Consider the following 24,039-nt stretch of genomic DNA (forward strand, 5'->3'; position numbering starts at 1 on the left):
TTGCACACATTGATATGAGATATAGAAGATATTCAGTAAGAATATATTTATTAATTACCGACATCAATCATATTCCCATACAGGTATTATCTAAATGGCATGAGAAATGCCATTATAATGCTAAATGAAAAAAAAAGCTAGCTACAAGGTTAATAGATACGTACTTTCAAATACATATAAATATATTCTTTTAAAAAGGTGATGTCTTAAGGGACACCTGGGTGGCTCAGTTGGTTAAGCATCCAGCTCTTGGTCTCTACTCAGGTCACAATCTCAGGGTCGTGAGATCAAGCCCCACCTAAGGCTCTGTGCTGAGTGTGGAGCCTGCTTAAGATTCTTTCTCTCTCCCTCTCCCTCTGCCCCTGTCCCATTCTCCCTCTCTTGCTTGCTAAAAAAATTTGTTTTTAATTTTTAAGAAAAGGTGATGTCTTAAAATAGGCATAATAATTGACTCTAGGGGATATAAGTTCTTCTTACTTTTTCTGCATTATTTTTATAATTACAAAAAAAATAATGAGTTATTCTTTTTAATCGTGCTACCTTATGTTGCCTGACTTATTCCACTGAACGAACCTAAACTACAGTGTTGGAGACACAAGTTTATGGTGAAATTCCAGAATTTTCCTCTGGGTACAAAAGGAACCCGGTAAAAATGCTGTCATCCTCAGGGCTGACATATACCCCGTTCCAATCTTTTGAAACTTCCAGCCAGACTTGGTCCCCTGCATTTAATTTCAGGATGATGAGGAAAGAGGCCTGGTCTATTTCATGACCATAGAGCGTTTCTCTGGATTTGAACCTCTTCCTGTTCCAGGCCACCAGGCTGATGTGAGCGGGTCGGCCCCTCACAGTGACGTGGTAGGAGAAAACATATGCCCCAGGAATACTACAGTTGAATTTGCCGGTGATGGGGCTGTAATTCCCTTGGTCATTGTAGAGAACCTTGTCAAATTTGATAGGGATGTTGGGAGGAGGGAAAGGCTTTGATAAAGCAGCACTGAAAGCCGACCGCTGCACTCTGGCTACCTCCCCCTTGGAGCCTCTGAGGCCCCGAGAGCCCTTCTTGCCAACAGGTCCCCGGATTCCTTGGCTCCCAAGCTCACCTTTTGGCCCTGCAGGTCCCACAAGGCCAGGGGGACCTAACTCTCCCTTTTCTCCTTTAACGCCTGGATCCCCTGGGGCCCCGGGCGGGCCGTCTGGGCCACCTTTGCCTTCCGTTCCAGTATCTCCTTTGCTACCTTTTTCTCCTTTCAGACCCTCCGCCCCTTTTTCTCCTTTTCGTCCCCTCTCCCCAGACTCTCCGCCGTAGCCCTTATCCCCCATCTCGCCCTTCTCCCCCTTGGCCCCAGGCTCTCCATTCAAGCCTGGTGAGCCCACAGCCCCCTGGTCTCCTTTATCTCCGTGGGTACCATTTGCACACGTGTCCCCCTTGGAGCCTTTTTGTCCTTTCACTCCGGCCGGTCCGATGTTTCCTCCATCCCCCTTAGGACCAAGGCCACCTGAAACGGAAGATCAAAATAATGTTCAAGGATCACATAGACCATGAACAGAACCCTATCATCACCGAGCTCACGGAACAGAAACGGAACCTCATGCCTGGGACTGGAAACCTGACTCTCGCCGCAGCCACGGCTGTGCCGTTCAGATCACGCTGCTCTCTCACACGGGGAAGAGTCAATGCCACCGAGAAGCCAGGGCTTCCGTTTGGAGCTCATAAATCTGGTTCTATCTTCCTTTCACTTTTAAGGCAATAAAGAGTTTCGAACGAGAGTGGCCCGTTATAGTCCATTACACTTTGCATTTTGGCCCCACCCAAGTATTCTCCTAAATCTCCATTACGCCCTTCCAAACCCAAAAATCTTACCGGCAAAGAAACGGAAACCCACAAAGATTCAGGGATCTTTTTCCCAAGGACAGCTAGACTGAGGTCACGAGTTCAGATGCTTGTATCTAGTCTCCAAACTACCAGACCAGTACTTGCTACACTCCGGCCATCAGTAGTACACTGAATTATTAGAATAATAGCAATTCATATTCCATCTTACCTCCCGGGTAACTGTAAGCACAAGCAGGAAGAAAATTAGGAGCTATGCTGTGCACATGACTGTACAGGATAGATATAGTTTATGCTCTACCTGGGTCTCCAGGTTTTCCTGGGTATCCTGGAACTCCACTTGTTCCTTGGTCCCCACGTTCTCCTTTTAATCCTGAAATGATACCAAGATTACCTTCCTTCCAGCTACAGTAGCTATGATGTAACTAAGATCCATTTCCCAACCATGTCACATTCCAATGCTTCCCTTACCAAAATGCATAAAGGTAAAACCACATGGAAAAATGATATATTGAGCATCGTTAGGAATATTTTGTCCCAGTTGATGGTAAAACATTTAAAAGAGATTTGGGGATAGTGCCAATCTCTTCAAACAGAATTCAGCTTTTCCATCCCCCCCCCCCCCCCCCCCCCCCCACATAGCCCTTCAAATCTCTCATGAAATTCATGACATTTTGCCTTGTGTTATTTATGTATGTGCTTGTGTTTTTCTTCTTATGAATTTTGAATGACACTGAAAACATGCCCTTCTTTATATTCCCCACAATGCCTAAAAAAAGTGTCACCACCATGTAAGTTTAAACAAAGAGCACAATATTCTGCAGTTAGCTAAAACTAATCATATCAAAAAACCTTTCCAGGAAAGTAAATATAAATATAGATACAAATATAAATATAAGGTCCTTGACATAGAACATAAACGAGAAACCAATTTTCATTTTGTTTGGAAAATTTTTCATACACACTTTGGACAAATCGTAGAACTGTGAGAATTTATGTTTGAAAAGAAATCTAAACATGCAGGTTTTTAGATATTTGCCAGGATACCACAAAGTGGCTTTTCATATTGGGCCTGGCTAAAGGCCCATCCTGTTATAGTACAGTCACACTGAATTTATTTTAATTATAAATAATCATAGTAAAATAATAGTTAACTCTTATTGAGCATTTCCTTTGTACCAGGTAATGTTCCAAGCTCTTAACATGATTTTTTAAAATTTAATCCAGGCTTTTAAATTCAAAATGAATTCTTATTTGATATTAATACAGCCTCTTGTATAACAGGGAGGCTCATATAATAGAGCACATGTCATTAATTGGAACATTTTTCACTTACAAAAATTTATAGCATCTCCCTTCACAAAAGGTAGAGCAGATCTTTTTATCACAGAAAAAAACTGAGGCATGAGGGGCACCTGGGTGGCTCAGTGGGTTAAGCGTCTGCCTTCAGCTCAGGTCGTGATCCCGGGGTCCTGGGCTCGAGCCCCATGTTGGCCTCCCTGCTCAGTGGAGAGCCTGTTTCTCCCTCTCCCTCTGCCACTCTCCCTGCTTGTGCTCTCTCACTCTGTCTCTCAAATAAATAAAATCTTAAAAAAAAAACCTGAGTTATGAAAGTTTACAAATTTGCATAGAGTCAAACATGACTGCATATAACCTTGGTTGGCATCAATTTGCCAACCATGTTATTTATGATATAACTAACTTTTTTTGTTTTATTTTGCTAGGGAAAAAGAAATCCTAAGTCAAGTTACAAGTCATGAGAAGAGACTCCCCCAGATTTCACAAGACGAACTAGAGAAATTCCACCATAAGCTGCTCAGCAGTTTCCTAAGTAGCTAATCCCCCCCCATTACCATTCCACATAAAATTTACAATTTGGAAATTAACCCATAGGACATCAGGAAAATGTCCGGATCCCTTTGGAGAGAACTGAACTCTGAATGGAAGTGAAGGACAATTCTATTGCCCATGCTTGTCAATACTCATATGCCAACCATCACTGCACAGTTACTCTGGTTCTCAAATTCATTTAAGGAATTTAACTGCTTACACTGGATGTACTTAATCAGGTTGTGGTCAACCAGAATTGCAGTCATTCAACTCATTTATTTTTCTAACTTTCAATCTTAACCAAGGGTCCAAGCTAAGTCTGGAAGTAAAAGGAAAGTAAAGTTGCCACTTTATAGAGACTGGCTGAATGAATTTCTACTTTTGATCCTTCATCAAAGCATATTCTTAAGAACCTTATCTTATGATACTTCCCTGTTTTTTCCTCTACTTCCAGAAGTCTAGCTTCCAAAAAGTATGAATCACTGGGGAGGTTCATCACTCATCTTTATTTCACAGGGTTTTCTGCTAACATAATTCAGCCACAAAAGGATTAAATGTTTCTGAGAGTGAATATCGCATAACTGACAAGTGTGAAGTAGCTCTCTCACCTTAGCATCTTTTTTGAGTAATTACTTCACTGAATGTTCTACCAGAAATGAGTTAGACAGTTTCTGAGCCATGTGGAGGGTGATGTATAGATGATATTAGGTCTTTTGACATGTGACACTGAGGCTAAAACATTTAACTTGATGGATAGATGGTATTTCTACAGGCTGGCAGTTTTCACTGAGGGATTTCTAAATGTCCCAGTGAATCTGTAACCTTCCCTCAATGTCTTGAAGCACTTAGAGAACCAGGGATTTCCCAGGGCAGGACACCCTCCTGGCTGATACATCTGTGGAATTATAGAATTGCTGAGCTGGAAAAGATCTATGAAAGCACACATAACCACAAATCTTCTTTGATAATAAATAGGGTATAAGTAAATATCTAGACTATTCCCCCTTGGTTTCCAGATAAGGTAAAAGTCCAAGGTCATTCTTACAAGCTCAGTTTCTTTCATTTTAATTCAGTCCTCTTCCCACCATAGGCATTGCCTAGATTTGAGCGAGCCAAAGGCCATGTCCTATTCTCCTTAGCAGAGATGCTACCCACCTAAACAGAATGTTCTATAGGATTGCCTGCTCTAGTTAGTTCTATCTAATACAAAATTAATTTGTCTCATAAGTAAGAGCTCACTCAGTAGTATATAAGAAAGGACACGCCCCCCCCCAGAGACTACGCCCTGTGGCTCCTAGTCACTAGGTCAGCTGTGTGGCCAATGAGAGATAGAAAAGATGTGTGAGAGCCTCCATGTATGCAGGGGGAGGGAGATGGAGAGAAAGAGAGAAATGTTACCAGGAAAGCGTAAAATTTTTCAATGGGCTATATATAAAGTTAACCTTTTTATATTGAATGTAACTTACAACATGCTTTACCAAGTTTTTGCATTTTTAAAAGTGGTTCCACCTACAGGACACCTGTGTGGCTCAGTCAGTTAAACGTCTGCCTTCCACTCAGGTCACGATCCCAGGGTCCTGGGATGGAGTCCCGCGTCGGGCTCCCTGCTCAGCGGGGAGTCTGCTTCTCCCTCTCCCTCTGCCACTCCCCCCTGTCCATGCTCTCTCTCTCAAATAAATAAATAAATCTTTTTAAAAAATTGTTTTATCTGCAAGAATATGGTATTTACTTTGCAAGTTGCTCGCCTGAAAAATGATGCAGAACACATCTTGAGTTTTGACATGAAATCAATATAATTACCTACCCTTCTCTCCTTTTTGGCCTTTTGGACCTTGGGGTCCGACAATTCCTGGTGGCCCTGGGATCCCCATATCACCAGCCTCTCCCTTAAGACCTGGAAATGAGATTTAAAAATCATCAGGATAAAAAAAATTCTCTTTTGAAATGCATTAGTTCTGAAAAAAAAAATTTTTTTAAGCAGTCATTTTATTGAGACCAATGACTGTCAGTGTCCTAATAATAAAATCTGGGTAAGAATAGGGGCACCTGGGTGGCTCAGTCGTTAAGCATCTGCCTTCGGCTCAGGTCATGATCCCAAGGTCCTGGGATCGAGCCCCACATCAGGCTCCCTGCTCAGCAGGAAGCCTGCTTCTCCCTCTCCCACTCCCCCTGCTTGTGTTCCCTCTCTCGCTGTGTCTCTCTGTCAAATAAATAAATAAAATCTTTAAAAAAAAAAAATCTGGGTAAGAATAAACTACTACATAACTCTCAGGACAATATTTTTGTCTGATTTGTCATTTCGTACTACCTGAATAGATAAATTGAGCCCATCAGTACTTATCAGTACTTGTCACTGGATTCGTGGCAGCAATCAAATGATTCAGGGAAGCAGTGCAATATCAAACAACAAGAACAAAATGATTATCTGGCTCTTCACTTCATGTGGACCACACTTTCAAACTGGAAGTAAAACCACAATACCTAGCACTTTTGGTTTTCCCATTCACTCGCTTATGCAATTCTTCAGGAACTATTGCTGAGGCAGCCAGCCGTACACCAGTACCCTGCCAGGTGCTCGGCATCAGCCATCGACATCCCAGCTGTCCTTTCCCCCATGGAGCTGAGGAAGGTATCACATTGTAGTTAGTGATGTCAAAGAAAATAGGAAGATCCTAGTAGAGATTGTGGTAAGAGAACTAATTTATGGGAGCAGAGGAGACATCCCTGAAAAAATGGCATTAAGCTAAGAGCCAATGAACAAATTAGGATTTTCTGAAGCAAAAAAAACCATAGATGAGTATTTCAGGAAAAACAAGTGTGGAAAAGACCACAGTGTTTTCAAGAAACTGAAAGAAGAGCAGAGTGGGTAGAGCTAATGATCAGATGAAGGAGGCTGAGAGGCAGGCTAGGGTCACACGGTGCAGGGCTCAGACGTCATTGGGTGTCCTGTCTCATCCAGACAGTGCAGGTCCTTTCCACTTACCTGGGCCACACAGGGACCCTGAACCTAGGATAATTACCCTTCCTGCACGCCCAGCCCTGTTCGAGCCATGGGAATTCTTTCACAACCCCTGACTGGAATAGTTTATGGCCAGGTTCATTGGAAGTTAACTATAGAGATAAGTGAGCTCAATAAAATTGTACTATTTCATCTTAATTTTTGTAACTAAGGCCAATGGAGTGGAGAAAATTATATTCAACAAAATTTTTCTTTGAAAAAACACTACATTTGTTTGGAAGAAAGTGCTTGTGATGGAGGTTAAAGCCAAAGGCAAACTCAAATAACCAAAGGTGGTGATTAAGTTCTGTGTAGAAAAAAAAAGGAGAGCAGAGAGGAAAGGAGTGAAGGAATGGGCAGTGCAGGCAGAAGCAAGCAAGATGGCCAGTTGCGGTCCGCTGTGCAATGTCCCCCTTCCTCATGAGTCCCAAATGCCTGGTGTGGTTATACTACTGAGGGAAATGATAAAGGACAGCACCCAGGTTGGCACAGGGAGCACATGGAAACCACATGGGAGGGCACAAGGGGCAGCATCCCTCCCTCATCCATCTAGGTGACACATGCTTGTGGGTGAGATTGGTATAAATACTGTAAGGCTGGACATATGGGAAGAACAGGGGCTTGATGGTGCACAAACCAAATCTGACTCCACGTTCGACACTGAGAGGCAGTATAACCTCTAGAATTACCTAAAACTCTTGGAAATGTGACTAAATCATCCACTAAAATGCAATAATATTTTTAACAGTTTGTGCAAGATTAGACACAGTAAAAAGTGCTTAATGGTTCTTGGCGCATAGTAGGTAACTACAATTATAACTGAACCAAATGAGAGAAGCTGGAGATAAAATTTCACACAGAATCTTACCTTTGCTATCTATTAGCTGTATCTGTACACTTTAAGACATTTACATTCAGAAACTATTAGGTTTGTGACTTTTAAAGTCTATAATTAGTATCTACATTACAGTGGATAATGTGAATGTCATGTATGCAATGTGTTGTGTGTATGTGTTCATGTGGCCAAGAACTGAAAGATAATGAAGAAAAAATTAAAATAGTTGTGTTTGAGTAGGTTCATTTTCATTTTCAAGTTTGATTAATGTCCCTCTTATGCTAGATCTCTAATTTTTTTAACAAAACAGTATTTTTGAAACACTGGAAAAGCTAGAACAAATGTCTATGAATCTCAGAAACAAGACCTTGTCGGGCTACTTCCCAAGATAGGAAAAGGCTCCTATTACAGCTACTGGAAAAAGAAACACAGTTCATTGAGCATTTATCCTATCCCAGGTACTGCACTGAGCCTTTCTATATCTATTACCTCATTCCATCTCTTGATGACCTCATGAAGTTGGTATTATTCTTATCCCATTTTACTATTTTGAAAACTGAATACAATAGGTAATGAAGCTTCCCCAAGGTAGGACTGTGAGAGACAAGACATTCTGAGCTTTTAAACACTACGCTCTGTGCAGAACCAGTCAGACTAAAATGTATGAGCACCCGAGGCAGGCAAAGAATTTGGCATGTCTCCAAAATATTTGTCCTATGTATTTAGAGGAGAGACTGAGCTGTGAGAACAGCCCAGCTAATCCACTAATCGGTAAAACAAAAGCTCTGATGCGACAGACCCATGGCCTTAGAAGACAGTTTAGCAACCAGCTGTGTTTACTTGACCATGCCCTTGGGGGTCTTCACCCCCCAAGCAGCTCACCAGATACGATACTAAGAGAAATTCTGGTAAATGTAATTTTCTCAGTATCATTGCATTTCCAATAATGTTTCAGCAACCCAGAAATCTCTGTGCCCTGACCACTGCCCAACAACTGTACCCTTTAATTCCAGCTCTGCATGAATATTGATCACATTCCCCAAAAGGTTCCTATTATAAGATAAGATGAATGAAAAGCTTAATGAAGATACACAATTCCTGATTTTATAACTTTAAGTTCTTTTGGCAAGACACAACAAATATATCTATATAGTCATTTTTTTCCCCAGGGGATAGCAAATTTGAAATTGACATTCCGATCTCAATTTTACCTGAGTTCTCTGCTATATGACATGTAAAAGCTGAAATGTATTACAGTAAAACTCAGCATATGCATCATGTATATATTAAAGGTATCTGGAATTTTGAAATACGTAACCATGATCTTCAATGAAGAAAACTGTGGGGCAAGGATACAGTGTTGCCCTGGAATTTCAATGAAGAGCAAACTGAATCCTGCCCCTTATTCTCCACCTCACAGACATGCCATTTCTAATCCAAACTACAAAAAGCACTCCAGAAACCCATCAGTCAGCACACACTCTAGACAGCAGAATTTTCACTTACCCTTTTTATATCAGCCATTAATGAGATAACTGTACTGCTAGGAAATGCAGAATTTGAAGAACCGCGTGCCAGCACTTGGGTTGGTAGCCCAGTTTCTGCTCTCACCAGCACTTTCCAATAGATCTTTCTGCAACAATGGAAGTGCTTGTATCCGAACAGCCCAATATAGCAGTCATTGGCCACAAGTCACTACTGAGCATTTGAAATGTGGCTAGTGTGACTGAGGAACTGAATGTTTAATAGTAATCTTTATGTTTATTTTTATTAATAGCCACACATGTGGCTAACAGGCAACACAGCACCCATTTGCATTTGTCACCATGTTACACCTAGGCCTGTCACCATTTATAGGACACGCAGAAACCCTCTGAGCAATTCTGCCTCCAACCCACCTCTCAACTCCAAGGATACACAGGTAACAAATATGGCTTTGGGTATTGTCAAGTACCTGGCTTTCCAGTCTCTCCGGGTTCTCCTTTTTGCCCTGGTACAAATGAACAACAATCACAGCAGTTCAAAAAGAAATCGGCCGTGTCAAGAGTGAAGTTTTCAAAGGGGAAGAGAGTGGCAGCACCAAAGGCAGACTCTAGGGCAAGGGGGCTTAGGGTCGGTTCTGCCATTTCAGCCACTTCCATGAAAGGAATTTCCTCTTCTTCTGGAGCTGGGCCACTGGACGGCTTGAGACCCTTCGGCATCTCTTTTCCCTCAGATTTCTTCGTAAATTTGGTATGTGGTGTGGTCTTTGCTACTGTGTCCATACCAGCGATCGCCAAAATAATTAAAATGGCACAAAGCCAAGAAAACATCCACATATTTGAGGCTGGAAGAAAGATATAATAGGAATAAATACACCTATTACATGAGATCCAATGCAATTAGTAAGTGATATAAACATATAAGAAGGAAATACAGATTCATATATGAAACATAAGAATAAATGTTATGCATAATATTGAATGATATTTTTAATGTATTTTAATGCAAATATATGCTTGAAGCACAACAGGATATTTTATTTACTTAAAGTATTTATTATAAGGAACACTTTGCCTCAATTCTCCTTTCTGGTTGTTTTCCTAGCATTACATGTTCTAAAATATTGTTCTCAATACTTCAGATTATCTCGCCAACTAGTAAACATGATCTATAATAAATGCAACATGACTTAATAGCTTATACACCCTGTGGAAAACAAATATGTACAATTTCCTGACTGACCTCACTCAGATTTATAGGAATCAAATACATTTGTATTAGAGGGAGATGAAAAATACTGAGCTGAGTAGTTTATTCCAGCAAACTCAATTATTTCAAGAAAAAATACTGGTGAAAGAGTCCTTAAATCTACTAGGGCTAATGGTCCTGTTGTAAGAATAATTTTTTAGACTCTATTGTAATAAATGGAGAGAGAGAGAGAATAAAATATCATAAACTTGAAAATACGCTATGTCCTTAGATTCTTCACATGTCATTTAACTCTCCAATTCTTTGCTTTATAATTTGAGGAGTTTTTCTGAAAAGTCACATTTATCCTTGTATTACTTTAGTGGGGCAAAGAGTGACTCTTCTTATTAAGGCTTTTATTAACCAGAGGGATATGATATACAGTTCCCAATGAAGTGAAATTGTGAAGTTCTTAGTGGTGTGGTACCCAGCAACTCTCAGCAGTCCAGAGGCTGCTAACAGATGGCCAGGGTTAGAAATGCATGTTTTCTGGTTGGAAAAAGGAAGAGTGCAAGGGTAAAGAAAACGGAAATAAGGACAGTGATAACACCTAGTATGTACAGAGCTCCTACTATGAGTCGGAGCCTTACATTCATCAATCCAATCAGTTCTCAAAACAGTTCTGCCAGGTAGAAGACACACCATTGATCGCCTTCACGAATAAGGACACAGGGACCAAGAGGTTAAATGCCTCACTCAAGATCATACAATCAGGAAGTTGTGAATTCAGAACTGAAATCCAGGTCTATTTAACTTCAAAGCCTCAACCCTTTCCCACGAATCACGTGGCATTTATAAGGATGAGATTAAAGAACAATAAATCCAAGCATAGGATCAATGGAAGAGCTAGAGAGGAGACAGAATAAATCAGAACAGATGAGAATGGACAATGATAGGATGCTACATTTCTAAAATCATATAAAAATCCAAAAATGCTTACTTTCCTTCAAGCTGTCTTTGCTACCATATTCATCCACTCAGCCAATATTTACTGAATATCAACAATGTCACAAGCACTGAGAAACAAACATAAGCCATGACCTCTGTCCTCAGGGAGTGTACAGTCTACCAGTAAAGATGAAAAAGAACAAAAGCAAAGAGGAAAGTACGAAGGGCGAATGATCACACTGCATTTCCCCAAATATAGATCCCATGCCCCTTTCTCCCCCTAGGCCCCTGCAAGAGTGAGCACATAAACCACAGTTACCAAGCATATCTATCCAACTCTCTGTCTCAAAATAAATAAATAAATCTTAAAAAAAAAAAAAAAGAATGAAACTGGACCACTTTCTTACAGCATACATAAAAATAAACTCAAAATGGATTAAAGACCTAAATGTCAGACCTGAAACCATAAAAATCTTAGAAGAGAACACAGGCAGTAATTTCTTTGACACTGGCCATAGCAACTTCTTTCTAGATATGTCTCTTGAGGCAGGGAAACAAAAGCAAAAATAAATTATTGGGACTACATCAAAATAAAGTTTCTGCACGGTAAAGGAAACAATCAATAAAACTAAAAGGCAACCTACAGAATGGGAGAAAGTATTTGCAAATGACATATTTGACAAAGGGTTAGTATCCAAAATATACAAAACATACAATATACACACACACCCCAAAAAATAATCCAGTTAAAAATGGGCAGAAGACAGAATAGATATTTTTCCAAAGAAGACATACAGACAGCCAACAGACCAAAGATGCTCAACATCACTCATCATCAGGGAAATGCAAATCAAAACTACAATAAGATACCACCTCACACTTGTCAGAATGGCTAAAATCAACAACACAAGAAACAACAGGTGTTGGTGAGGATGTGGAGAAAGGGGAACCCTCTTGCATTGTTGATGAGAATGCAAACTGGTGCAGCCACTCTGGAGAACAGTATGGAGGTTCCCAAAAAGTTGAGAATAGAACTACCCTACGACCCAGCAACTGCACTACTAGGTATTTACCCAAAGGATATAAAAATACTAATTCAAAAAGATACACACACCCCAATGTTTATAGCAGCATTATCTACAATAGCCATATTATGGAAATAGCCCAAGTGTCCATCAACTGATGAATGGATAAAGAAGATATGAGATAGATAGATAGATAGATAGATAGATAGATAGATAGATAGATGATAGATAGATAGATAGATAGGTGATAGATAGAATGGAATATTACTCAGTCATAACAAAGAATGAAATCTTGCCATTTGCAACAACATGGATGGAGCTCGAGAGTATTCTGCTAAGTGAAATAAGCTAGTCAGAGAAAGACAAATACTGTATGATTTCACCCATATGTAGAATTTAAGAAACAAAAGAAATGAGCAAAGGGGTAAAAAGAGACAGACAGACAGACAGATAGACCAAGACTATAGAGAACAAACTGCTGGTTACCAGAGAGGAGGTGTGGGGCGGTGGGGGGGGAGATGGGTGAAATAGATGATGGGGATTAGGGAGTGCATTTGTTGTGATGAGCACAGGGTGATGTATGTAAATGTTGAATCACTATATTGTACACCTGAAACTAATATTACACTGTATGTTAACTAAGTGGAATTTAAATAAAAACTTAAAAACTCAGGCACAGAGAAGTTAAGTAGCTTGCCCGAGATCACAGTGTGAGTAAGCAATAGAGTTACAATTAACATCTAGGCCCATTTGACTCCAAATCAGCCCATGCACTTTCCACTGTGCCACACTGCCTGGGGATTAATGTGTGATCACTGAGGCTGCAGAAGGAACTAAGTTGAACCCTTCATGGAGCTCACCTCTAGGCCCTTCAGTAGAAGAAAGTGGTTTCCCACAGAGAAGAAACAGGAACTTAAAAATGGGAGATATGAAGAAGAGAGATGAGAAATCTGGTTCTGACAGTGGAATGTATTAGTGTGGAGCAAACAAAGTTACAGAGGGAAACAAACACATTCAACCAGAAACTAAAGAGCTACAGAAAAAAATGAGCGGAGCAACTAATATAAGGAAAGTGCTCAGTGTCCCTATTTGGGAGTGTGAATTGTCCTCATATATGTTTTCCTTGCATTGTGACTTCCTGCTTCCCAATTTAAATATAGATGTTAAAGGATAATATAGTTGGTACCTTAAGACTATGATGAAGCTTCCCAGGAATCAGAGATGAGGAAAACATAAAGCCCTTTGAAAAACAGCAAAGCAAAAGTTGATACCAAGCTGACGGTACATATATATATTTCTTTTTAATTGGAATTTTTTCATGTTTATACAAATACATAAAAACCTAACCAAAGAAAACTTCCACAGCGAGTTAAGCAAGTAAGGACTTCTGACCAAATTTTAAGTCACAGTAACAATAAAACATAACTCAAATGCTAAGTCTGAAGTTTAATACAGGTATAAACCTTAACAGAGAGATTAGAAGTAAAGATTTAAAAGGAGGTTGAAGTCCCTGATAAACACAAATACAGTAAGCCTTTTTACTCATCCTGAAGATCGGCTGGGCTATAAGCATTTCAAGAGCAGGAAATTAGGTCTCTCTCTCTCTCTCTCTCTTTGTGTGTGTGTGCGCGCACGTGTGTGTGTTCCCAGTGCATAATGTTTGCCAATAATACGTATCCCATAAAAGTTTGCTGAACCAAAATGAAGTAAATGTAGTAGATTGCATTATACTCTCCAATTTTCCACTCCTCCCTGTATTCATACTCTTTGATTTTGCATCATCTCCCACAAAAGAAATGAGGTCTATACTCCATACTCTTGACTTTGAGTTCAGCCATGATGGGACTTCAGCCAATAGAATGAGGATAAGTGACAGGGTGCCATTTCCAAGCCTAGGTCTCAAGAGCCTTTATGTGTTTCCACTTGCTCTCTTGCACTTTTTGGTCATTTCCATGAGAAGGATGTACATGGCCAAGCTTGCTGGTCACAGAGAAGGATGAGAGACACGTGGAGCAGAGCCGCCTCAGGTAAGCTGCCCTAGTCAAGCACAATCTGGGTAACAGTCCCCAACTGATCCACAGACACATGATGAGCCCAGGTGAGACCAGCTGAAGCCAGTCTAGATCAGACAGCCCTCATGAATCCCACAGACATATGCCAGTTATCTACCATGGTGCAACAAACTACCTGAAACTCAGTGGCTGAAAATAACCATTTTATCATAGTGCACAATTTCATGGGTCAGGAATTGGGCCTGAGACATCAGGCTTAGGATCCATGAGACATCAACTTAGGATCACGTAGCAGTGTTCAGCTAGTGCATGGGCTAGTCTGGAAAGGCTTCACTACAAGTCCAGTACCTTGAGAGAAATGGAAAAAAACTGGGCTCTTCAACCACCCAGTCTCTCTAGCATGTCAATCTCAAGATTGTCAAATTTCTTCAGTCATGCCTTAGGGCTCCCAAAGAGAGTATTTCAAGAACATGGAAGTGGCCAATCCATTTAGGCTATACCTGAGAATGGCACAAAAGACACTTTCATTAAGTTCTATTAGTCACAGCACTCACAGAGGCCAGCCAGACTCAAAAGGAAGGGGCATCGGCTCTCATTCTCAATAGAAGGAGTGCCAAACAATCTCTGGCCATCTTGAATCCACCACAGACACTCAAGCTATAATTTGTAAGCCATAGAGTTTTGATAATGTTGGCAGCAAAGGCTAACTAATACCAATAGTTCCAGCCTCTGGCCTAACATCATATTTGCTGTCATTGAGACAAAACTGACTAAGCAGACTCCAGGCAGCACCATTTTATCTTTACCCAGCAGCAGACCTCCTGTGTGCTCCTCCTTCTCATCCATCAGCTCCCATAGTCCTGGAAGTTGCACCCATTCACAGTTCCTGAACAGAAGCTGGGCCAACCCTTGTTGAGATGCTATCAGAAGGGATCTTGAAGATTCTTCAACCTTGAATGCCCCTTCTAACCTTGAGATTCTATGATGTGGTTTCATAATAGTAGATATTTCATCAATAAGTGAAAATTTCTCATAACATAAAATTTCACTCTAAATATAGGAGACATTACATTTCTTCTACTGATAAACCTTTCTCTCTCATTAAGATAGAGCCCATGCTTGGGAGAACATTCTTTGAAGATCTGTTCGTTCTTTTCCCAATAAAGGTAGGTATTTACACGGACTTAAGAGTCTACATTTGTAAAATGACTTGGCAAGTTTCATGCTGAGGCTAGGGCCATGGATTATAAAGAAATTTAGGGTATTATGCTAAGTGAAATGAGTCAATCAGAGAAAGACAATTATCATATGATCTCACTGATACAGGGAACTTGACAAACAAGGCAGAGGAACATAGGGGAAGGGGAGGAAAAATGAAACAAGACGAAACCAGAGAGGGAAACAAGCCATAAGAGACTCCTAACCTCAGGAAACAAACTGAGGGTTGCTGGAGTGGAGGGGGGTGGGAGGGATGGGGTGGCTGGGTGATGGACACTGGGGAGGGTATGTGCTATGGTGAGCACGTGAATTGTGTAAGACTGATGAATCACAGACCTGTACCCCTGAAACAAATAATATATTATATGTTAATAAAAATAAATAAATTTACATTGAAATCATGAAAAAAAAGAAATTTAATAACTGACTAGCAAGTACTATACAAAGCCACTGGCTTTGTAGATAGTCAGTCATGAGTAAGGTTCAGCTCTTCTACTTACTAGTTGTTTCATTTGGAGCAGGTTACTCTATGTCTCTAAGTCTTGGTTCCTCAATTCTAAAATGGAGATAATAGTAGCTTCATTTTGTGTGGTTGTGAAACTTAATGAGATAATGCATGAATACCTCTTAACATAGTGCCCTTAGCAACTATGGGCTATTGTTTTTAGTAAGGATTAGATCTAATGAAATTAACTAGCCAGAAATAGTATTTCAAAGCCGTGACAGGTATTTCCTATTCTCATATTGTGTCAGACTGCCATCTGGCCCCATTTCCACCTTCTTTTATGTACTCCTCTCTATCTCAAGGACTCAAAGCCTGAGAAATACTTTTCCCAGAATCTCTTGTCATCAGGGTTCCAGTTTAGTTTCTGACATTGAGAGACACTTTCATAAGACATAGAAGACAGAAAAATAGCAGAAGCCATTATTCTTCTGCTGGCCGCAGTTGGAATGCATGGACTTGGGCAGAACTGAAGTTTGGCATACCAACATCATTTCCTGTCTTGGCTCTGTGGGTGGCTGTGACCACGGGCAGCAGTTTTCTGTAGTTTCTACCCTGGGCATCAAGAACAAAGTCCCAGGGGCACCTGGGTGGCTCAGTCATTAAGCATCTGCCTTTGGCTCAGGTCATGATCCCAGGGTCCTGGGATCGAGCCCCACATCGGGCTCCCTGCTCTGAGGGAAGCCTGCTTCTCCCTCTCCCACTCCCCCTGCTTGTGTTCCCTCTCTCGCTATGTCTCTCTCTGTCAAATAAATAAATAAAATCTTAAAAAAAAAAAAAAAAGAACCAAGTCCCAATTCTCCGAAGGCTAGAGGCAAACCTGGCAGCTAGTGGCAGCCCTGTGCCCCTCCCCTCTTCAATGACTGCATTAGTACCTAATTACCTATACTAAATCCCAGATTTAATCCTGTACTTAATCTTGAATCCTGTATTATTCTTCTTTTCCATTCACTTTATCTCTATTCCCTTTATTATAAACTCCCAGCCTGTCTTATCCTATCTCATATCCAATCCTATATTCTCTTTCTTCTTACCCCACCCACTCCTTGGCCACCCATAACATCTTAATCCATCAGAAACTAACTGGATCCAGTTATGTCCCAAAAAGTTTTGTCAAAAGGTCCTTGCACAGGGGAGCCTGGGTGGATCAATGGGTTAAGCAACTCACTCTTGATTTTGGCTCAGGTCATGATCTCAGGGTTATGAGATCGAGCCCTGCATCGGGCTCCATGCTCAGTGGGGAGTCTGCTTGAGATTCTCTCTCTCCCTCTGCCCCTCCTCCCACTCTAAAATTAAAAATTAAAATCTTTTAAAAAAAGATCCTCCCACAATGTTTTGAGCCTACAAATGTATAATCTACACCAATGTTGTATTTCAGGTGCATTCTTTTTTTTTTTTTAATTTTTTTATTGTTATGTTAATCCCCATACATTACATCATTAGTTTTAGATGTAGTGTTCCATGATTCATTGTTTGCGTATAACACCCAGTGCTCCATTCAGTATGTGCCCTCTTTAATACTCATCACCAGGCTAACCCATCCCCCCGCCCCCCTCCCCTGCAGAACCCTCAGTTTGTTTTTCAGAGTCCATCGTCTCTCATGGTTCATCTACCCCTCTGATTTCCCCCCCTTCATTCTTCCCCTCCTGCTATCTTCTTCTTTTTTTTTTTTTCCTTAACATATATTGCATTATTTGTTTCAGAGGTACAGATCTGAGATTCAACAGTCTTGCACAATTCACAGTACTTACCAGAGCACATACCCTCTCCCGTGTCTATCACCCAGTCACCCCATCCCTCCCACCCCACCGCCCACTCCAGCAACCCTCAGTTTCTTTCCTGAGATTAAGAATTCCTCATATCAGTGAGGTCATATGATACATGTCTTTCTCTGACTTATTTTGCTCAGCATAATACCCTCCAGTTCCATCCACATCGTTGCAAATGGCAAGATCTCATTCCTTTTGATGGCTGCATAATATTCCATTGTATATATATCCCACATCTTCTTTATCCATTCGTCTGTCGATGGACATCTTGGCTCTTTCCACAGTTTGGCTATTGTGGACATTGCTGCTATAAACATTGGGGTGCACGTACCCTTTCGGATCCCTACTTTTGTATCTTTGGGGTAAATACCCAGTAGTGCAATTGCTGGATCATATGGTAGCTCTATTTTCAACTTTTTGAGGAACCGCTGTACTGTTTTCCAGAGTGGCTGCACCAGCTTGCATTCCCACCAACAGTGTAGGAGGGTTCCCCTTTCTCTGCATCCCCGCCAACATCTGTCGTTTCCTGACTTGTTAATTTTAGCCATTCAGACTGGTGTGAGGTGGTATCTCATTGAGGTTTTGATTTGGATTTCCCTGATGCCGAGTGATATTGAGCACTTTTTCATGTGTCTGTTGGCCATTTGGATGTCTTCTTTGCAAAAATGTCTTTTCATGTCTTCTGCCCATTTCTTGATTGGATTCTTTGTTCTTTGGGTGTTGAGTTTGATGAGTTCTTTATAGATTTTGGATACTAGCCCTTTATCTGATATGTCATTTGCAAATATCTTCTCCCATTCCATTGGTTGTCTTTTGGTTTTGTTGACTGTTTCCTTTGCTTTGCAAAAGCTTTTTATCTTGATGAAGTCCCAATAGTTCATTTTTGCCCTTGCTTCCCTTGCCTTTGGAGATGTTTCTAGGAAGAAGTTGCTGCGGCTGAGGTCGAAGAGGTTGCTGCCTGTGTTCTCCTTTAGGATTTTGATGGACTCCTGTCTCACATTGAGGTCTTTCAACCATTTAGAGTCTATCTTTGTGTGTGGTGTAAGGAAATGGTCCAGTTTCATTCTTCTGCATGTGGCTGTCCAATTTTCCCAACACCATTTGTTGAAGAGACTGTCTTTTTTCCATTGGACATTCTTTCCTGCTTTGTCGAAGATTAGTTGACCATAGAGTTGAGGGTCCATTTCTGGGCTCTCTATTCTGTTCCATTGATCTATGTGTCTGTTTTTGTGCCAGTAATTTCAGGTGCATTCTTGAATGCTGATCGAAGTATAAATATAAAAACTTTGAAAGGGCGCCTGGGTGGCTCAGTTGGTTAAGCGACTGCCTTCGGCTCAGGTCATGATCCTGGAGTCCCTGGATTGAGTCCCGCATCGGGCTCCCTGCTCGGCGGGGAGTCTGCTTCTCCCTCTGACCCTCCCCCCTCTCATGTGCTCTCTTACTCATTCTCTCTCTCAAATAAAAATAATTAATTAATTAATTAATTAATTAAAGACTTTGAAATAATTTAAGGCACGTGGATATGTGTGGATTGGTTGTCAGGCTACAAAAATGATGACCTTTTCTGACTTTATACAGAGCAATCTTCCCCCTCTGACCTCTGTATAGTTATATAAGATTCTAAGATGGACTTTTATGTATATAGCATTCTTTTCCTATCTTAATAGTTACTTTTAATTTTTCACATTTCATTATGACCGATATTCCATGCTGTGCTCCTTCTCATACCCAAGTTGCACATCATTCTTTCATTCTTTCCATCAACAAATGTTTATTAAACACTTACTCTGAGTCAGACATTGTATTATAGGCAGGAGTTAGAGCAAAAAATATCTGCTGTCAGAAAGCTTATATTCTAACGGCAGTGATAAATATCAGATGGCAAAAATGATCAATATTTCAGACTGTAATAAGCACGATGGAGGAAATAAATAGGGGTATTTGATAAAGAGTGACAGAGAAAGATTGTTTCAGACAGGTTCTTAGAGAAAGCCTATTGGAGGAAGTAGGCCTTAAGCTGATAGGAAGGCCTGAGGAAAGAGCACTGACAAATCAGAAGGAGCTAGTCACAGGAGGAGCAAGAAGAGCTTTCCAAGCAGCTGCAGCCCAGTGTGCCCTGTCACAGAGAGAGCAGGAAGGCCCAGAGGCTCTGCATGTCTGGGGTGAGAGAGTGAGAGAGAGCCTGGCATGGTTTCCCCAGGACACACTGAGTAGCTGCTATAGACCGTCATAAGGATTTGGGCTTTGTTCTACAGGCTACAAGAAGCCACTGAATGGGGCGCCTGGGTGGCTCAGTTGGTTAAGCGACTGCCTTCAGCTCAGGTCATGATCCTGGAGTCCCTGGATCGAGTCCCGCATCGGGCTCCCTGCTCGGCAGGGAGTCTGCTTCTCCCTCTGACCCTCCCCCCTCTCATGTGCTCTCTCTCATTCTCTCTCTCTCAAATAAATAAATAAAATCTTTAAAAAAAAAAGAAGCCACTGAATGTTCGAGCAGTGGAGAGACCCTGGCTGCTGTGTGGAGGGTGGTTGCAGATGAGACAAAACAGGAAGCAGTAAAAGCAAGTGGGAGCTGCTGTAGTCCAGGCGGTAAGAGACACAGAGGCTCACATTTTTGTTGCCATTATTTCACAAATTAAAAAATCAACCCCTTCCAGAAAATAATCATTATTGTATTTAATATCTATCTGAAAAGTGCATTTGCAACTTAGTTAAATTGGAATTTAACTTTACAGTTTGAGTCTAGAAGGTTTCTTAGATTGTGGCGTTAATATATATCACCTTGAGAAAATGAAGATAAGAGAGCACAGTAGGAGTCTACATGTGGGAAAATTCTAGAAGACTATGATTAATAATTACTTTCCCTTAGGAATATGAGATGAGGTTTAGTCATTGGTCAAGGTTTTAGTTTAAAATACACAATGAATCTGAGATAATTTTGCACTAGGCAGCGCAACCTAGACACACAAATGTTTGCATAGGAATGATTCTCGTTAACTTTTGTCTCCCTAAGACCAGAGTAATGAACCCCTAGCTGCTCTGAGTGGATTTTAGGAATAAAGTGAGATCTTAGCCCCAACTGCTGATATAACTAGCTTGAGTGGGATGAACTGGGTTGGGCTGAGAGGCTTTCCCTGTGCTCAGTTATGGAAGGAAAAGAGGCAGGGTTCTAAGATGCCTGAGCTCCAGTCACGACATGGGGATGACCTCAGGGCTTGTTCATCCTGCAGGGATGTCGGCCTCCCCCATGAATTTCCTGCTTCAGGAATAATCCAACGTAGAGTGGAGAGTTAGGGGAAGCAGCTACAAGGGATCACTACCATCACACCCACTTCCTGTGTGGTCACCCTCAGGCGGAAGGTCCAGAACAAGGAGGAAAAGGAAAATGGGGAAGGACAGTTGCTGCCGCGACTTCCTTCTCTGCTGGAGAGCTACATCCATCCATTGACCGATCTTATTCTCCTTTCCTTTGTAACATGCCTGGTGTTGAGCTCTCAATGCTAAGCAACCTCGAGGGAGGATTTCCGATCAGCTGTTTCCTTCTGCCCTGTTCTTCCTGGGAACTCAGACGGGCCTTCTAAAGCTTAGATTTTGAGCTCGTTCACAAATGTAACGCCATCAAAGGGAAGAAGGAGAAATTTTGTAATGGCAGATTCTTATTTCTCACTTGATTTTTTAAGGGCAACTCCAGAGTGATTGTAATCAGCTCTGATAAGCTTTGCTCATCCCTTTGTGTTGATAGATGCAGCAAAAGCACCATAATTTCTACTATCCAGAAGATACTACTTCTCCCAGAGTGTCTAAATAAGTGAATCCATTACAATTTTATTAAGCACATTGAATATCATATTACATTTCACCAAGTTAAATGTTTCTTGTATTTAACAAGGGTGTGGTAAAATAAAAACCTTTTCAGCATTTTTCTGTTAGATAAAAGGGATTGGTTTGGGTTCAGAATCTAACACTAAAAAAAAAAAAAAAGTCCAGCAGCAAGTGTGGATACTGGTTTTTTCCGTCAATGCCTGCCACCACTTTCTCAGTTACTCCTCTTCTCCTTCCACCCTGTCTTAAATCAAGGCAGTATGACAGGAAGCAGAATGTTCCAAATGGCAAGTGAGGCCTGTGGCACAGGATTGGGTGCAGAAAAGGAACTGCGCTCAGCAGAGCTGGGAGCAATCAAAACAGGGCGACTGGTTGGTGGAAATGCAAACTCACCCACATGGGTGAGTAGACAGGTTAAAAATACACATTAAATTTAGACATAAAAATAAACCCTCACGCCACATATCCAAAACATAAACGAAAGCTTTAAGGATGGGATTAGGCAAAGCCAAGAACAAAATTATTACAACTCAAATTTCATCTTTTTTCATTTTCTTCACAGGGATTCCAAGTGTCCGCCGAAGGAGTTTTCCTACTTTAGGGATAGGGAGAAAGGAGGTGGGGAGAGCACAGTATGAACGTCCACGTGTGCAGCTTTTGATAATTTTCGGGCTGATGCAGTCCGCTGGTTGTAAGACAGCCAGGGGGAGCTGTGTGTGAAAGGTGGGGGGTGGGGAGCTGTGTGTGAAAGTGGGTGGGCTGTGTGTGAAAGGTGGGGGGGGTCTGTGTGTGAAAGGTGGGGAGAACTATGTGTGAAAGGTGAGGGAGCTGTGTGTGAAAGGTGGGGGCGCTGTGTGTGAAAGGTAGGGGGGCTGTGTGTGAAAGGTGGAGGACGTGGAGGAGATGCCAACTGGCTATACTTCCTGCTCCATTTTTCTGTAAACCCACAACTCATCTAAACAATAAAGTCCATTCATTGAAAAAAAGGAAAAAAGCAATGGAGTCAGAACATGATTGAATTGTTCACTTATTTGTTTATTAGTTGGTCCTGGTAGCAGTTAATAATCTATCAAAGTTACTGTTGAAAAACTGAAATTTAAAGTTGACATGTGCTCAGAATACTTTTTGTTAATAAAGGAATTATGGCATGTTACTAAATCTCTGATGAAGCCAAACTGAGTTCCATGTTAGAAACTTTCTCCATGAAGCAGAGATTTCACTGAGACTTTCCTACTCCCTTGCCATAAATGATTTATATACCCATGAAATAAGTACACACAAACCTAAGCAAACCACTTTACCTTTCTGGAGACCATGGAGAATGCCTGCTGTAGGGTATTCCTCTGTAGGGAATCACGATGGAAAAGGAGTAGTAGGTCCTCACTCCTGCTCTATCAGGTCCATCAACAATTAGGCAGAGGTTCCCTAAGGGGAGGTTCTGGGGAAGCTTCAGGAAACAGAATCTAACAGATTGGAGGGTTTTAAAGAAAAGGAGTTGGTCTTTGAAGGAAAAGGTGGTTTTCGGATGACATGCTAGATACAGAATTTCATCACTAGCAGCTTACCTTCCGTTGATAGTCTTGCTCCTTGGTGTTGAAAGATGTGTGTTGCTCCTTTCATCAGCCTACTCACATGCTCAGATGTAGGGAACTCAAATACGAAGTAAAACTACTACAAATATAGCATGAAAGAAGGGCTTTATTACAAAAATATTTCCAATTACCAAACTTCTGCTTGTCTTTAATTTCTGCAATGTGTAAGATCCTTCCCCCCCTTTTTTTTTCAACCCAGGATTCTGAACCTACTCCAGTGCTCTGACCGTCTCATAAACAGACATTTGGAAAGGCAGAAGTTTGTCAACAGACACTGTGTACATCCCAAAATATATCAGTCCCTATCCCGCCCACTGGAATCTGAATTAGTTCCCGAGCCATTAAACAATTGAAATCAAGCTTAGAGAAGGCACCATAGAAACATTTTAATCAGAAGTTACCAAGAGAAATCAATCCAGGCCTGTAGGTATTGGAGTTAGTTCCTACCCTGTCTCCAGTTCTCAAAAAATTCTTGAAAAATCCTTAGTTGCTCCTCACCACTCAAAAGGCCATTATCACTGACCTGTACCATCATTTTAAAAAGGCAGAAGCATCGAAGGATGCTTCGAAGGCCACACCGTATGTATCCGGGTTGTACTGATATGCTGATCCTAGCACCTTCCTGCTTTGCTGAAACTCTGTAATTTGGCATTAGGCTCCAAGACTTCATTGTGGATCTGGGCTCTGTTAACTCCATGAGAAGGAGCCCTGAGCCTGGGTCACTAGCAACTGCATGAGATGTGGAGTAAGTCGCTTTGCCACTAGGGCTCAGTGTCCCTATATTAAAAACAGTAAGTTTGGACTAGATGAGCCAGAAATAAAGCCTTTTCTAGTTCTAAAGTAGTGAAACTCTTTTCCCAATAAATTCTCCCTAATCACAGCACTCCGTAATTAAATAGTATTATATCTTCATTTTGTCCCCTGCTCCGGGGCCTATGCTAGGACTTCAGAATTAGGTCATGGAAAGCTCTACCTGGAGCAGTGGTT

General features: G+C 41.2%; 1 protein-coding gene across 1 annotated transcript in view; it reads right to left on the minus strand.

Moving 5' to 3' along the window:
- Positions 1 to 543: 543 nt before the first annotated feature.
- OTOL1 (otolin 1) overlaps positions 544 to 24,039 on the minus strand; it is an 80,395-nt gene continuing 56,899 nt past the window's right edge. The window contains exons 2-8 of the mRNA XM_044914964.1: positions 23,026 to 23,131; positions 22,762 to 22,923; positions 13,327 to 13,380; positions 9,452 to 9,823; positions 5,469 to 5,558; positions 2,136 to 2,207; positions 544 to 1,499 (exon numbers count right to left, since the gene is read on the minus strand). Of these exons, the coding sequence (XP_044770899.1) occupies positions 601 to 1,499; positions 2,136 to 2,207; positions 5,469 to 5,558; positions 9,452 to 9,815 (1,425 nt within the window). The 5' untranslated portion in view covers positions 9,816 to 9,823; positions 13,327 to 13,380; positions 22,762 to 22,923; positions 23,026 to 23,131 and the 3' untranslated portion in view covers positions 544 to 600. The remainder of the gene's footprint in view (positions 1,500 to 2,135; positions 2,208 to 5,468; positions 5,559 to 9,451; positions 9,824 to 13,326; positions 13,381 to 22,761; positions 22,924 to 23,025; positions 23,132 to 24,039) is intronic.

Source organism: Neomonachus schauinslandi, chromosome 1, assembly GCF_002201575.2.
Source record: "Neomonachus schauinslandi chromosome 1, ASM220157v2, whole genome shotgun sequence".
In the NCBI taxonomy this organism is placed as follows: domain Eukaryota; kingdom Metazoa; phylum Chordata; class Mammalia; order Carnivora; family Phocidae; genus Neomonachus; species Neomonachus schauinslandi.